Below are 18,470 nucleotides of genomic sequence, written 5' to 3' on the forward strand. Positions count from 1 at the left end.
AAAATGAGCGTAGCCACGCCCACTTATGGTTACATGTGTATATCTTAGGAACCGCTGCACCAATTTCTTCCAAACTTGGCACAGTTGTTGGCCTTGGTACAGCATACAAAATCGCAAAATTTTTAAAATTGGACTATAACCACGCCCACATCCCATATAATGGTAATTTAGAGAAATACAAAATCTTCGATAAATCAGTAAATATTAAAGCTAATTTATTCAAAATTTATGCTTGCAACAATTCTTTACCAAGAAATACGTTTATGATAAAATTTTTGAAAATGGGCGTGGCACCGCTCACTTATGATCACATATGCATATGTATCTCGGTAACCGTTCTACCAATTTGTACCAAACTCGGTGTGGTTATTGTGCTTGCCACATAAAAGCAAAGCGTTGAAAATAATTGAAATCGGACTAAAATTACGCAAAATTGATACACCCCGGCTTACCATCTGCGGTAGGTTTCGGAAAGGTGAAAAAACATATATTTAATATTTGCGCCGGGTATTTAATGTTCGGCTCCGCCCGAACTTAGACTTTCTTACTTGTTTCTACTTTCTATTGTCATAGCCATAACTCCCTCTCTATTTTTATCAATCAATCAATCAATTTTATAATTTTTTCGGCATTTTTCCTAATTACAAGTAGAGCTTTATAAAACTTTTATAGCACTAAATGTTTATTAAGCTTAGGATTTTGTTTTATCCGGGCAGGCTTATTAATTTAACCAGTTACCCATTTTAAACTGCTACCTGTACTGTATCAGCGGTTAAAACTTGTTAAATTTTTAATTACAATTTTCGGTAAGGAATAAGCGAGTGGATTTTTCATCCATATATAACGGTAAGAACGACCCATATATATGTATATGAAAGAATACACACATGCGACGACTTAGTAAATATTAATCCGGATATTAACTTAAGTAGTATATATTAAAGAATAGAAGATGACCCGGTGAACTTCATATCATCTATAATTTATTTGAATTTCACCTTGATCAATTATAACAAATCTTCAAAATGCAATACAATGAGATCACTAATACTGCCTGCTGTTATAGCTGATAAAAGATTCCACACCTATGAGATGTGCCACGCCCCTTTTTACAAACTCATTTATATGCATATATCTTTCCATAAGCACCTACCATAGGTAATTGTGCATTTCAAATTTCGAGTTCATGTGACTATAACTCCGAAGTTAGAGCTGACTAAAATTTTTCACTATGGGAGGTATCCCCCATCCCCTTCCCGTCCCCCTTGGCGAGTTGCAATTTTTTTTACCCTATTATAGATCCAGGAGTCATGGCAATATTTTGGCAAAATTTTATTCGATTCTGTCCATCCGTTTAGGCTGCAACCTGGCACATACATACATACATACTTCCACAAATATATAGTAGATTTGCTTTGAAGCGCCATCTTGCGGTTCTTTAAATAAAAAATAGATATCAGAAATGAATTTTTCATATCACAAAACTCCGGAACACAACTCTTTATTACAAAAAAAAACATTCCTAACACTTTAGTAAATATTAATCTGATTATGGACTTATCTTTTCACTTTGGACTTTTCTATTCAAAACAGTAAGTGTGGCACCTTTCTGAAATCTTTATTAAATGAGCAATTTTTTTATGTAATGTAAAGTTATAGCTCAGTACATTTTTTATTCTACTTAGTACTGGTTATAATTCCTAACCGCGGCCGAAGACCGCCTACGCTAAAAGAAGTTCGTTTTCACGTATGCAGTATTTCGGTTTTTGTCATATGCATTATTTCGGTTTTGAACTGAAACTGTGCATGTATGCATTACTTCGTTTTTCTCATATGCGTTATTTCGGTTTTCAAACGAAAGTGCGCATATGCATAATTTCGGTGTGTTATGCATTATTGCGGTTTTCAAACGAAACTGTGCATATATGCAATATTTCGGTTTTTTCATATGCATTATTTCGTATGCACAGTTTCCTTATGCACAATTTCAAGGCGCCTTTGTACCTCTTAGGAGCAGCATCTATATTGTCTGCTGACCGCTGTCTTTTGGTGCCCAGCTCCCTAGAACGAGAGTAGTGGGTGCAGGTTTGTTGGCGGCATTTCTCTCCTGAGGCCGCTAACGACTTTCGGAGAGAACGATCTCTCAACCACTTCCTTCATGTTCTCCGGAACCGGGTCATTGCCGAACTTCCTCAGCAGTCTCGAAGCAGCTCTTCTATTTCGCTTCGCCCTGACTGCTGTTCGGACTACTTTTTTGATCCCCGAACCACTGGGACCTGGGACGCCTTTGCGTTTAGCCGACTTCGTACCCTCAAGGGGTACTGACCGTGCAGAACTTCCGGGTGCTAGTATCGCCTTCATTCGGGTCCGCTTTGGAGCTACGTACGGCCTACCACTAGACCTATACGAGGCAGGGGAGTTTATACCTCGGCCTTAGCTATGCCCCGCTTGCTAGCACCAATAACGATGCCCATTGCCCAGTCGGCACCAACTTGGAGGATATATCTAGGAGGATTTTCGCCAACCTTGCGTTCTTTTAATCCTAGTCCTAAAATTGCCACGCCCATTTCTAGGGGGTTGTCGCCTTAAAGAAAAATCTTGAAAAACGCTAATTTTTTTGAAACATAGTTTTTATAGAGAATTAATCAGATACTTCGTTGGTATGACTTTAAATCCCTAATTTACTGGTCTTCTATGTAAATCAACTTCAAAAATTTAAACTGTTTATACATAGATAAGATATGTTTAGGACAATCATGACCATTTCTACGATGAGTAGAACCCTCGATATTTACGAAAAAATCCTAACTTTGACAGATTATATGTGCGAAGAAAAAAATTCCTCGAATACGTGTTAGCTTATTTCACGTACAGAAGCCATACAAAATTTTAAGCGAAACAAATGTGTCTCACCAAATTTGATGTTCGATACGAAAAGAATGCCTCATATATATTTCATTACTACAACGCATAACCAAAACACTTTAAAATAAAAGTTACGAGCAACGAAAAAAAAATATCATTGAGAATAACTCTTACCAGGCCACGTGAAAACAAAAAAGTCAAAAATTAAAGTTATAACCAATGAAAAATAATTTGCATTGAGAATAACTCTTACCAGGCAACGTAAAAACAAAAACGTCGAAAATAAACGTTATGAGCAACGAAAAAAAAGTTTGTATTGATAATAACTCTAACCAGGTAAAATAAAAACAAAAATGTCGAAAATAAAAGTTATGACCAACGAAAAAAATTCAGCTTTGGGAATAACTCTTATAAAGTAACATACAGATTTTTTTGTCCTACGAACAACTTTTTCCACCTCCAAAAAAATCATAATAGTTATTTAGGGTATCTGAATTTAAATGTGGATTTCTAAGCAAAAAAAAGCTAACGTGCTTCGTGTACTGTGAATATATATTAGTAGAAAATTTCGTTAATTTCAATGAAATGAAATAAAAATATATTTTTATTTTAAAATTAGGTAGAAATCGACATTTAAGAACAATTTAAAATCTAATATGAAGAAAAAGCACAATGCGACTTTGTACCATATGCATAGCTATATCTAGGGGTGTACCCAGCCAGCAATAAAACGTACATTTTCCGAACATTATATTTTACGAGGGATTCTGGATCCGCAAAAAGTAAGAGAAAGGCTCGTAAACGATAAAACAAAATGTAGCAATTTTTCAGCACAAGAAAAAGTTTTCATTTTGTTTGAAATTTTTGCTTGAACCAGAATGTTCTATAATATATACATAATATTCGGATAAGAATGCTTTTTGATCCATTTAGGACTGTTCGTAAGCGCTCCACAATTTCAAGCGAAAAGTACTCGAAAACGAATCGTAAACGGCATCATAAACGAATTTTTATCCGGTTTTTCTTCGAGAAAATATCCAGGTACGAGCTCGTTTACGATGATTTTGCTGGCTGGGTATATATTAAAGGCCTGCAAATGTTGAACCATAAAACATGCCAGTTCATAGTATGTCGCTCATACATGTTTGACAATGACATATGATAACAAATTGAAATATAAAACAAAGAGAAATTGTTATAAACTAGCAGAGCACGCGACGTCGTTCGGGTTAAACAAATCAAAATGTAAAACAGTTGTACAAATATTCAGTTCAGCATAAATTAAAGGAGTCTAAACTATTTTCTTTCTGTTTAAATTAAGGCATCCTTATGAACCATACTTTTAGCTTTATCGTGCTTCAACAACTATATATTTGTAATCATTTTCTGTACTACAAATCTTGTTTCATTATTAATATTAGGTGGATTAAGGTAACGATAGAATTTTCAAATTAAAATTAGTCTACTACGGTACATTCCGTTTAGCTGCCTATTCGCTTAGCTGTATTAGTGTAGCTGCACTTTTCCGGTAGAATGCTTATTTCGAAAGGAGTTTTATTCATTATGAATGAACACTTTTCGTTTAACAGCATCACGGGATCAAAAAAACGATTTAATCTTTCTATTTCGAAATGGTCTAAGGACTGTAAGGTTTCAAAAAAAAAAAAACACTTTTTTAAATATCCGAGTGATCTAATAAATGAACACCTATTTATCCCCGTTTACAAACTCATTTATATATACTTTACACTAAACACCTCCCATATACATATATGTCTGCATACCAAATTTCAAGTTCATTTTACTTATGGTTCCCAATTTATGGCTGTTTAAAAATTCCTCGCCCATACTCCACGGTCCCGTTTACAAATTCATGTATACAAACATTACTATGGATATGTATTCATACCAAAGTTCATATTCTTGTGAATTATGATTCCGAAGTTGTAGCTGAACAAAATTTCACACCTGTGGAATGTGCCACGTCCCTTTCAAAAGAAAATAAAAAATTATATATGCCTTACTATAAGCATTTATCATAGACCTTCACAGCAAATTTCAAGTTCCTGTACCTTGTGGTTCCGAAGTTATATCTGTTTAAAAACTTCACGCCAACGGGATGTTCCACGCCTTCTTGTACAAACTCATTTTTTTATACCCTACTATAAGCACCCACCTTAGATATATCTGCATGCCAAATTCAATCTCATGTGACTTATGGTTCCGGAGTTATAGCTGGTAAAAAATTCATGCCTGTGGTATGTGCCACGCCCCCTTTTACAAACGCATCTATATATAGCCTACTATAAGCACCCACGTCTGCATACAAAATTTGAAGTGACTTATGGCTCTGAAGTTACAGCTGAGAAACATTTCCACCCTATGGGATGTGCCACTCCCCCTTTAGAAACTCATTTATAAAACCTTATTATAAGCACCTACATTAGATATGTCCGTATACCAAATTTCAAGTTCATGTGACTTATGGTTTCGAAATTTTAGCTGACAAAAAAATTCACTGCCTATGCGATGTGCCACGCCCCCTTTTATAAACTCATTTATTTATACATACCTTACTATAAGCGCCTATATATGTGTGCATACCAAATTTCAAGTTCATGTGACATATGGCTCCGAACTTTTATCTGATAAAAATTTCCCCGAATATGGGATGTTCCACGCCCCTTTTACAAACTAATTTATATATACCCTATAAGCATACCACCATAGGCATGTCTGCATACCAAATTTCAAGTCCATGTGACTAATAGTTCCGAAGGTAAAACTGTTAAAAATTTCCACGCCCCGTTTTACAATCTCATTTACATATACCCGCCTATAAGTACCTACCATAGATACATATGTCCGCATGTCCGAAGTTTTAGCTGATAAAAATTTCCTCGCCTATGGGAAGTGCCACGCCCCCTTTTATAAACTTATATATAGCCAACTATAAGCACCTACCATTTCTAATTTAAACATTTTGGTCCAACATTTTCTCCAACAATCCACATTTACGATTTATACTGGCACATTCATCGGCTAAGACTATGGTTTGGTGGTCGTTTGCCGCCTTAAATAACCGAACGAAAGTGTTATGTCCACGGGAAGTTCCCTGGTGGCAACAATGATCCGGATCTATAGTGAATGTGCCCTAGAAACTTTATTTATTCTATAGTTGGCGGCAATTTCAAAATCGATGCATATCATAGTTCAGCAGAAATCAATATATCTGTGTTCGTATGGAAAAGTAGCTTATGTCGAAAGGCTGGCTTTAGTATAAATCGGCATTCGCAGCATACGATTGCGAATGACTTACGGGCGCTAAGCCGTTGAACAACTTTTAGCAAATAAACGTGCAAGAAATAGTTCCGATACTAGCAAGCCAATATTCTTTTTAAATCTCATCAAAAAATTCCTTGTCGTTTAAAAAATAAAGGGAATGCCGCATTATACTAAAGCCGGCCTTTCGACATAAGCTACTTTTCCATACGAACACAGATATATACATAGACTGAGATGAAATACCTTAAAAGCCAGTTTCACAAAAGCAATGTGAGTGAAAAATGTTTTTTTCTGTCAGGTTCTATATTGAATTCAATTAAAAAAAATAAATTTTTATTAAATTGCATTCATGAAACTGGCTTTTAAGCATGATTCAATAATTAAAGGTTTGCTCATTAGTGGCATTAGAGTTTTGACACTCCTTTAGCTCCCTTACAAAAGCTTTGCACACACACACGAACCCACACACACTGCCTTGCTAAGAGAGCCGATTTTGTCAAGACCCTCCAGTACTGCTGGAGTCAATCGCTACTTTTGAACCGCACCTGCACCGACTCCTGCTACTCTATTAACCCGTGGTAGTGCACATGGTAGTGCAGAGTCGAACCAGTCGTAAGCAGAATAGCGAAAAACTACGACAGAGGGCGCCCATAAATCACGCCAGTGACTACTTTAGTAACTCCCGGTAGTGCAGAGAGAGCCGATGGTGACTACCGCCTAGGACATTGCCTTGTAAAAGTAATCGATGAAATACACTGCAAGTAGTCGGTCGGTAATTGACGGTGTTTATCAGGTAGCTACCAATTCAGCAGTCCTGTAGTCACTCCCCCGTACTGCAGGGGAGATAGCGAGAAAACTGTTTTTTGAGTAAACCTTTTATTATTGAATCATGGCTTTTAAGGTATTTCGACAGGTGGTGATTTGAGATTTATCACTACACAACTCAACCCTGGTGTCTCCGAATGAAGCTTTAACGTATAATATTTTGGCAAATCACATCCATTGGGCCAATCGTAACACACGAGAGTTCGATATACTCAATGGTGCAACAGGTCGATTTAGTCTGGCATTCACGGCACCTTTTCTCACTTGTCGATTTTTAGTAATAACTCGACCTCAGCATCACCTGACAGCTCCTTTTTGCAATTGGACTGCCTTACCGTTTCCAATACATGTTCTAAATATTCGCTAAATCGGATCATAAAAAAGATTTTTAGTAATAACTCAACTCCGGCGCCAACTGGCGGATTAAATTGGGAAGCTAAAGTATCCAGAGACCCACTCAAACACACACACAAAACTTTGTTAAAATCCCTCCAGGCATGGAGGCAGGCAGGATTTCACTCACAAATATACCTACAGAAGAATTATATACATACTTGAGTGCCAGTTACTGTCGAAATTCGACAGTTTTTCTAGTTTTAGAAGCCTTGGAGAGGTTTTCTAACTTAACACGTAGCAAAACTTATACGGTACAAATTAACTAACCGGAAAATCTTCTGCTAAAACGTAACAACATTTTTTTTTTTATCTGAGAAGGTCCTTGGAGGACTTCGGCAGGACTTGGANGAACACTAAAATTCGATAACTCAACAAAATTCGTTAACTCGACCAATTTCGATAACTGTGAAATTTGATGGCTCGATAAATTTCGATAACTCAAAAATGTAAAAACTTTGGGTACCTTTATAAATTTTTACTTTTGACATCTCCACATTTTTCGAAAACTATCTAAACATTTTGATAACTCGTTACACTCTGTTAAGACGATTAAATTCGATAAGCAGTGATAAATCGATAAGCTTATATATCCTTGAAATTTCGATAAATCGATATATTTTGAAAATTCCATAAACTTCGCTTCGTTGAACCAACCAATTTCAGTAGATCAATAATTATCGATAACTCTGTAAGTTGAAAGACCTCCATGCATTACGACACCTCGATAAATTTCGTTAAGTCTATAAATAATAATAATTCAATAAATATCGATAACTTGATACATTTCTTTAACTTGACAAATTTCGTAATCCCACACGTTTTTATAGCTCGATAACTAACCGTTAATTTCGACAAATAAGTTTCTGTGTCTATAAATTACTAGAACTCAATAAACATTGATCAATTTGAATAATTCGATACGTTGCGATAACTTAATAAGCATGGATAAATTTAGATATTTATAAACTTCGATGATTCAATAAATTTCGGTAACTTTTATGGCTGATTTTATCTCGATTCCTATCGGAAAGTTTCACATCAGTTACCCTAATTCTTATGTATGTCTCATTGTCTCCATTTTCGCCTCTATCTCCATTTTCGTCTTTATCTTTACTTTTGCTTTCTTTTTGTGTCTTCATCGTTACCACTTGTTTCTTCATCTTCATATTTATCTTTATTTTAAAGTTTAATTTCAAATGCGAAGTAAAACAAAATGCGAAACAGCTTAAATTGAACAGGTTGCAAAAACAACTATACACAAATATGGAAATTTTTAAACGACGATTTTCAACCAATTTCGAAACTATAAAAACTCTCCTCATCTACAGAAAATTACCTTTCCAACGGTGTTTTTGGTTTTGAAATCGGTAACTTTACCTTGGTCTTCATCATTGTTTTTATCTTTCACATCTATTCACGTAGATGAGATGAGGTGCGATGACGTGATAAGATGTGACGTGATTTTATGTGATGTGATAGGATGTCGTGTCATGTGTTGTCATATCCTCTGATGTCATGTCATATGATGTCATACCATATGATGTCATATCATGTGATGCCACGTCGTGTAATGCCATGTCATGTCATACGATGTCATATCATGTGATGTCAAGTCATGTGATGTCATGCCATATAATGTGATGTCATATCATATAATGTCATGTCACGTGATATCGTGTGATGGGATATCATATTATGTGATGTAATATCATGTGATGTCTTTTCATATCTTGTGATAAAATGTGATGTGATGTCATGTAATGTCATCACATTCCATGTTCCGATTAGTATATCGATAACCCTGTTGATAACTGTGTCGATAAAAATACCGATAACAATATTTATAAACATATAGAAAAATACAACGATTGTTAAATCGATTAATTCATCGATAAATATAACAATCATCAGTATCGATTATTGTACATATCGTTAACAATATAAATGACTAAATCGATAACAAAATCAATTATTTAATCGATTATTATACCGATAACAATATCCATTATTGTATCGATAACAATATCGATTATTATATTGATTTTTATATCGATTACAATAGCGGTTATTTAATCAATAACAGTATCGATAACAATATCGATTATTTTATCGATAGCAATATCGATTATTATATCGATAAAAATATCGAGTTTTATATCGATAACAATATCGATCTTCATCCTCATCCTTTTCTTCATATTTATCTTTATTTTTGCATATTCCTCTTCACCTTTACCTTAAAGTGTACATACATATTTATTTTTTTAACATAAGAAACAACTTTAACATTAACATAACCACGTATGTATAAGTACACATAACCCTTGCTTTGCGCTGTATTCCTTACGAATTAACAGCAGAGGGCGCTCTCATTTGTGATTTGCAGGTGGGCAGCGCTGTTATGTTGGCATGTATGTCAGATTCTATAGGATTTTTAGGAAGTCTTTAAACTTTTTTTTGCCTAAGACAAGGAGAAGCCTATCCAGAACCTACAACCAAAATTTCAACCGATTTCAGCCGATCTCGAGCTTTGCGAACAGAAAAAAACGGCTTTCAAAATATATATTAGTATAGAAGATAAGCACGTTGCGAGGAGCATAGAAATATTTAGATGAAAAAAAAATATATTTTTTCTCGGGTTCAAAACTATCCTATTGGATCCAACAATACACACCCACAAAATTTCAGTGAAATCAGTTAGGCGTGTCGGAGATTAGACACAGTGACACGGAATTTTTATATATTAAGATAAGCCCGATGCGAGAAGCATAGAAAAAATTTCGATGGAAACACATTTTTTTCTCTTGTTGACAAGTATCTTATCTTTTAAGTTGGAACCAACAATACACAGCCACAAAATATAATAAATATATATCTTATATATAAATAGGCAATCATGTTTCCTTTACACCCCTTTTACGGCTAAACTATACTTCCAAGGTATAGACAATTATACATCATAAGAAAGGTATTTTGATGCTGATGTGCAGGCAATTTTTAAGATTTCAAATTAGTTTAAAATAGAGCGAAAAAATCAATTCAAAAGTGGCACCAATACTAATGCCGTACATGTACATGGTTGGGGCGGAAATGCCTCCTAAATGTATGCTTTAATATTGATACTGACTTAAAGAAACGTGCTAAACAGCAGTTTAGGAATAAGATGTAGGTATGTATGTACATGAATAGATTAGACTCAAGCAAGGAAGAAGGTAAAGTTGAGTATGGAGAAGAAGAAAGGGATAAATACAGAAATTAAAATAAAAGTAAAGAAACCTAAATATAAAGACAAAGAGGAAGGAAAATTTAAATACCTAACCTAATACCAATGGTGGGGGTGGATATGTAAATGAAGAAAAGAATGGACATATTCAGATCAGGATAAAGGAAAAGATAAAGATGAAGAAAAAGATGAAGACCAAGACGAGGAAGAAGATGAAGATGAAGATGAAGATGAAGATGAACATAAAGATGACGATCAATATGAACATGAACATGAACTTGAACATGAAAATGAACATGAACATGAACATGAACTTGAACATGAAAATGAACATGAAAATGAACATGAACATGAACATGATTATGAACATGAACATGAACATGAACATGAACATAAACATGAACATGAACGTGAACATGATTATGAACATGAACACGAACACGAACATGAACATGAACATGAACATGAACGTGAACAAAAACATGAACATGATTATGAACATGAACATGAACATGAACATGGACATGCACATGAACATGAACATGCACATAAACATGAACATGAGATGTTTCTACTCATGAACATAAACATACACATAAACATTAAAAGCGATAGATACAAAGATAGAGAGGAAGAAAGTGATAGGGATAAAAAGGAAATACTACTGAATAATGTGCGATGTTATATTGTGGTGTTTTTTTTTACATATGTTATGTTATCTAAACTCCCCTCCAATGGAATAGGTTATTCCAACTAATGTTATTTCAGCTAAACTCAACTCACATAAACTATTCTTAATTCTGCGGTTGAATTTCAACCGCTGGGCGAACACTAGTATTATTAAAGTCGGTTGAGCGGTTTCGGAGATTTGCGTAAACGAACACAGTGACACGGGATTTTTATATATTAAGATAGATATATTATATATTATTATTATATTTTGGCTGTATACGTTGTTTCTGATTGTCGCAAAAAAAACTTGCCTAGTGAAGAATTTGGCCCTTGATATGATGGTTGCTAAAAGCTATTTATATTCGAAATTGCATGAAAATTGGAAAAAAGGATCATATATACTAATCTAGACAAAAAGCTACCTACTTACCAATTTTTAAGCAAATCGGACCATAAATACGATTTTTTCGAATGGATCGGACCCTGGTCCACTTTTCTGAAAAAATGATCCTATATGCTAATCTAGGCAAAAGGCTACCAAAGTACCAAATTTTAAGCAAATCGGACCATAAATGCGATTTTTTCGAATGGATCGGACCCTGGTCCACTTTTCGAAAAAAATTATCCTATATGCTAATCCAGGAAAAAAGCTACCTACGTACCAAATTTTAATCAAATTGGACCATAATAAGATCGGTCCCTGGTCCACCTACCGGAAAAAAGTAAAACCTACCTTAAGCATGGTGGTTGCCTAAAGCTATTTATATACAAAATTTCATGAAAATCAGACCAGCCGTTCGCGACTTTACCTGTTACAAAAAAAAGGGACTTTTCTTTATATAATTAGTATAGGTGTAAACCAAAGTTCTTGTGACTTATGGCTCCGAAGTTATAGATGATAAATGCTCCACGCCTATAGGATGTGCCACGCCCTCTTTTCCACACTCATGTATATATCCCCTATTATAAGCACCTACCATAGAAATGGTTGCATACCAAATTCCAAGTTCATGTGACTTATGGTTCCGAAGTTACGTCTGATAAAAGTTTCACGCCTATGGGATGTGCACGCCCCTTTTTTCAATCTAATTTATATATGCCCTCCTATAAGCACCTGCATACCAAATTTCAAATTCGTGGGACTTATGGTTCCGAAGTTATAGGTGATCAAAATTTCCGCGAATATGGGATGTGCCACGTCTGCATGCCGAATTTCAATTTCATATAACATATGGTTCCGAAGTTATAGCTTATAAAAAAATTTCACGCCTATGAGATGTGCCACGCCCCCTTATACAAACTCATTTATATAGAAATGGCTGCATACCAAATTTCAAGTTCATGTGACTTATGGTTCCGAAGTTATGGCTGATTAAAAATTTCAAGCCTATGGAAGGTGCCACGCCCCCTTGTCGGATCCCAATTTTTTTCACCCTATTATAGGTCCAGGTGTCATCGCAATACTCTCTCAAAATTTTTTTCGATTCTGTCCGTCCGTTTAGGCTGCAACCTGGCACATACATACATACATACCTCCACAAATATATAGTAGATTATTTTATTTCAAGCCAGTTTTAACGAATCCACAACTGTAACAACAACAAGTAAGAAAGTCTAAGTTCGGGCGGAGCCGAACATTAAATACCCGGCGCAAGTGTTAAGTATATGTTTTTTCACCTTTCCGAAACCTACCGCTAGATGGTAAGCCGGGTGTATCAATTTTGAGTAAATTAGCGTCCTTAAATTTCGAAATATTGCAGTTTCAAGAATTTCTGAAATTTACCGTTATATGAAAAGCGGCCGCAATTTTAGTCCGATTTCAATAATTTTCAACATTTTGCTTTTATGTGACAATCACAATCACCATACCGAGTTTGGTACAAATTGGTATAACGGTTACTGAGATACATATATGTGATCATAAGTGGGCGGTGCCACGCCCATTTTCCAAGATTTTATCATAAGCGTATTTATTGGTAAAGAATTGTTGCAAACATCAATTTTGAATAGATTAGCTTTAATATTTACTGATTTATCGAAGATTTTGCATTTCTCTAAATTACCGTTATATGGGATGTGGGCGTGGTTATTGTCCGATTTTCAAAAATTTTCGGCCATTTAGTATGCTGTACCAAGGCCAATAACTGTGCCAAGTTTAGAAGAAATTGGTGTAGCGGTTACCAAGATATACACATGGAACCATAAGTGGGCGTGGCTACTCCCATTTTCCAAAAATTTGGAATATTCTTATTTTTCGTCTGAAAACTATTGTAAATATCAATTTTGAGTGAATTATCTTGAGTAGTTACTAAAATATCGCAGTTTTCGTATTTCTGGAAATTACCGTTATATGGGAAGTGGGCGTGGTTACTGTCTGATTTCGCTCATTTTCAATACCAATTTCGTTGAGATATCTCAATTTTTGCTCGAGTTATCGTGTACACGGGCGGACGGACAGACGGCAGACGGACAGACGGACGGACAGACAGACATGGCTTAATCGACTTCTCTATTCATTCTGAGCATTTATGTATACATTTGTCTATATCTATCTCGATTCGTTTTGGCTGTTACAAACAACAAAATTAATATACCCTTGTGCACAAGTGCGCTCGGGTATAAAAATAATTCGTGTTTATGTTGTTTTCTTCTAAAACTTTGAAAGCAAAAAAAGAAATACGGCCACCTTTGGTACGTACAGCTGTCATCGCCCAGCAGGGCGATACAAATAAATCTATCGCCAGGAATCGCCGCCGAGCGAACTTCGCTTTTCGTTTTGGCTGTGTTCAATTTTACATTATTGCGGGTGTTCTAATTTTGACAGCACGAATTTCGATGTGGTGAGTTCGCCGTTCGCCGGCATTGTATTTCAGCTATAAGTACGGTGACCATCCGTTCTGTTTTTTTCAGGACCGTACTGTTTTTCAAAGGTCGGTCCTGCGTAGTTTTTCAAACCTAAAAAACCTGAAAATGTACTGATTTTTTCAAAGTGTCCTGCATTTGTCCCGCATTTTATTCGTTATTTTAAAATTATCGGACAATGGATGGATTTTTTCAAAAAAGTGTTTTTTGGTACTTTTCGTAGCTTTTCTTCAATATCTCATGAAAAAATCTCCCAATCAAGGTAAGCTTACAGCTCGAAGGGTACTTATGTGCCTCTTACCAAAATATATAACTTGTGGCGACTTCAATGAAAATTATTAGTGCTACAGGCGACCATTTGCATTTTGTCGTCAAAGTTGAAAAAAGTGAGAGTTTCAATCAAATACGCAGTTTTATTTGAGTATTTTTTTCATTAGTTTAAAAATTCGATAATTAATATATATCATTACAGTAAATTTTTAGCCAAAGATAATGAAAATCGGATTAGAAATGTAGATGCTATGAAGCGCAATCTGCACAAATTATATATTTTTGTAAAGGGCACATAAATACCTTTGTAACTCGTCGTTTACGTCGATTCATGACGTCGATTTTTGACAAATAACTGCGAAAAGTGCCAAAAAACAAAAAAAGGGTATTGTTTTCGTTTTGAATGACTCAAAATTTGCCTATAAAATAATCTTTTAAAGATTTTCACTTTTCGTGTAAGCTATTGTTAACCGACTTCCAAAAAAGGAGGAGGTTATCAGTTCGTCGGAATATTTTTTTTTTTTTTATGTATGTTACCGCATAACTTTGCACCACGTCACCCGATTTCAATAATTCTTTTTGCAAAAAAAATATATATATATATATATATCTCATGATCCACTGATCGGATCTCAACCAGATTAGTATGGGACCACCTCTGAGACTCTACCTTTCCGATGCAAAAAGAATTATCGGTTAACGTGGTCCAAAGTTATGCGGTAACATACATAAAAAAAATTGGAAGTCGGTTAATAATAATGAAAACAAGTAAACTTTTTATGTAATTTTTAAGAAGGGCACAATTAATTATGTCATAACTTTTTAAACACATCAATTTCTGATTTGAAATTAAATGGGCATTTAGCACTTATGTGTACACTTCCAATGTAGTAGGTAAGAAAAGTGTGAATTAAAAAATAACGAAATGGCAAGTAACTCAAAGTATGTAGCTCCACATTTCACAATTTTAAAAATTTTCGGTTTATCGCGTATAGTTTTGAAATAATTTAATTTTAAGAATTTTTTAAGTATGTATTGTATTCTACAAACAATTACGAATAATTTGATACCTTAGCAAGCGGTGTGCTTTCAAAATAATTTTAAAGATAAACTATTCTGCGATCTTGAGCGTAGTTTTTATTCCAAAAACATCTTAATTGAAGGTACATTTTGAAAATACGTCGAAGTGATCTAAATCTTTCTATAACTGCTAGTCCTTATAACATTACATATACCTGTAAAATGCTTCAAAAAAAATTTTTTCTAGAAGTGTGTAAGAACCGTGATGTACTACTTTCAATGATGCTCCCTTTAGTAGTCAGAATATTTCGAGCGTGGTATCAAATAAACTTTTTTTCAACGAAGGTTCTGATAGTTGCCCTTACTCAACTGGAGCCTTCTAAATTCAATGGCGTCCTCAGTTTTACCCTATTGGCTCCACTTTTCGATGGTATTTTAATATTACCTTCACTATCTCTTAAAATCATCGAACTCGGTTCACTATAACATGTAGCTCCCATACAACTGATTATTCAGAGACGTTGTTTTGCGTTATAACTCATCAAATTTAGTGGGTAAAAATTCAGTATAGGTTCACTTTAACATATAGCACGCATACAATTTATTATTCAGATATGAAGTTAGAGTTATAGCGCAAATCCATTTCGATAATTTTAAGGAATAATTAAGGTAATATTAAAAACCCGTTATGTGGAAAATTTTAGTAAAATAACTTCAAAACTGAGGGAGTTATTTATAAAATAGTTAAAATTTAATCAAATATTCAATTACCGCTATCACGAAAACCGGAGCCAATTTGGTAAAATGGGGGGTGCCATTGAATTTAGAACATCCCAATTAAGTGAGTTCAACTTTCAAATACTATGCTCAAAGTTTACAACTTGAACAGCGTAATTTGAACCCAGCTTATTCTTTTGTTTTCTATTTAATGTTTATTCCTCGTCCAACTTTTGAAGCACTTGATGAAAATGAATTACACTTATATTAATTTATTAAGAGATTACGAATAAAATGGTATATAAAACATTGGTGAGCTCACAAATTTAAAAATTAATTTTTTTTTTGGAAAGTGTACCTATTTTTTAGATGTGCCCATATACGCGAAGAGATTTTGCAAATTTTGCAAGCTCTTATTACAGTAAAGTTCATTAAATAACTGTCTAATTAAAAATCTCTATATGTATTTTCATACAAGATCAAACAGTATTAAAAATATGCTGCAGAAACACAACAGAACAAGAGCTTGGCATGCTAAAACAGTATGTTTGAAATAGAAGGACATGGCATAACACTTTGTTGGAGTTAACATGACATGACACAAATGATGAATTTCGCAGTACTTTAGGGTATATGAATATTTTTTGTTTTTAAATTCCCACATTTCGTCAAATAACCTAATAAAAATAAAGTTTGCTTATGATTAGTGTACCTATTTTATTCAACAATAATGCGACATCAACCTGCTTCGTTTAATGTTTACATGGAACTAAATACAAGTGGTTGTTCTCTGATTGTGTACGTGTCAAAAGCCGAATATAGTTCGTTTCCCAGGAAAGCGTTTGGTTAGCATTAGTTTAGACACGCCGCAAAAATCAACCAGGGAGTTTCTTCGTGTCGCTAAAAGCATACTTTCCGTTATTTTAATTTTTGGTGCTTCACCCCGCTTTTTATGATTATCTATTTTGGAACAAATTGGCGTCATCCTTTGTCACGTTTGGTTTGGAGACAATCCGGTTTCGGCTTTGTGGCATCTTCAATTTAATTTTTCATTCTTTTTGTATGATTGTCTGACTGATAAAATTTTCAAATGATTGTCTGCTGAAAATTTAGTTTTAAAGAAATGTTTAATTTAAAAGCGCGTTGTTTAAAGTATGACTAGTCGGGACCAAATTAGATTCAATTCAGTCAGTTTTTACTAATATTTCTTTATTATAGCTTTCCATATTTTTTGCTTAGGAACAGTTATTTATGTACATATGTGTACTTTACTTAACAATGAATTTCGGATAGACCTCTTAGCTTTTAATTTATCCCAGCAATTCTTTTCACTCCTCCTTACTTTTAATAAATGCCATAAGTACTTGAAATGTGGGCAAAAAATTTCTCTCGAGTGCATTCGAAAACACATTCTATATGTACTGTTCACTTTTATGTATAATTATTTTCATAATTATTTATGTAAAAACATTATTTTATATATTATGTTTAATTGTATTTTTTTTCATTAACTCAAATGTATCTTAATTAAAGGCGATCCCATTGTCATATCCATTTTTATTACCTTCATATTTACTTAACCCAGATAAACGGAGGAACATCTGTAGCCAGAACGTCGGCATCGTGCCCATCGAGTTGTGGTAGCAAAGTTGCTGTTTCAGGTAGTCCATCTGATCGCCGTGCAAATGATGCCAGTGAAGTGGAACCGTTCAATAATAGTGATGGCGGCTGTATGCCTGATGGCATTGGTAATATCGCTTCCAAATCAACATTTCAGGAGCAATTGCCATCATCATTACCTACTGAAAATCCTGAAACAGCCACTAATCCGAGCTGCAGTGAAATCGGAGCCTCTGCAGCCCAACCATCTCCTCAGCAACCTGTTCAACAACAAGTATCAATCCAATCTGAAATCCTTAGAAAATCACGATCGCAAGGTGGGACATCTTAAATTGTCTTTTTCCATTCACAAACCATAAGTGGTAACAGTATTTTTTCGCATTGCATTTTATTCATAGTTATCTCAATCCTTTTACTAATTGCTCACAGTTTTATCGTTAGACCTGCTTTTCACACACGACCGACCGTAGACCATACCACAAAAAAGTTCAAATTGTTCCCATCGATTATGTGCACTTAGTTATAGGACAAATCCACAAAAGGCGTTGAAGTAAGAAGGGCTTTCAATTTTATATTTTTGATTAAGCGCTCAATCAGAATCTAATCAGAAGCTAGTTCAAATAGTGTGTTCTTGGCGTCGGTTTAGCCCAAATCTGTGAATTAACTTCACCTGAAGATAGGTTGTCCTTATCAAGCACAGATGCCAATGTTAGAG

The 18,470-nt window shown here is 34.7% G+C and overlaps 1 protein-coding gene across 9 annotated transcripts in view; it reads left to right on the forward strand.

Annotated features, from left to right (window-relative positions):
• LOC108371389 (syntaxin-binding protein 5-like) overlaps positions 1-18,137 on the forward strand; it is a 552,451-nt gene extending 534,314 nt beyond the window's left edge. For 8 of the 9 annotated variants that reach the window (XM_017626982.1, XM_017626947.1, XM_017626939.1 and 5 more), the window contains one exon: positions 17,721-17,877. In XM_017626982.1, coding sequence (XP_017482471.1) covers positions 17,721-17,779 — 59 coding nt within the window. In that variant the 3' untranslated portion in view covers positions 17,780-17,877. Of the gene's footprint in view, positions 1-17,720 lie in introns of all 9 variants that reach the window. The other variant, XM_017626998.1, reaches the window with a different exon arrangement.
• Positions 18,138-18,470: the final 333 nt, after the last annotated feature.

The sequence above is a fragment of the Rhagoletis zephyria genome, unplaced genomic scaffold (assembly GCF_001687245.7).
Source record: "Rhagoletis zephyria isolate East Lansing unplaced genomic scaffold, Rhagoletis_zephyria_1.1 Rzeph_scaffold_00068, whole genome shotgun sequence".
Taxonomy (NCBI): Eukaryota; Metazoa; Arthropoda; class Insecta; order Diptera; family Tephritidae; genus Rhagoletis; species Rhagoletis zephyria.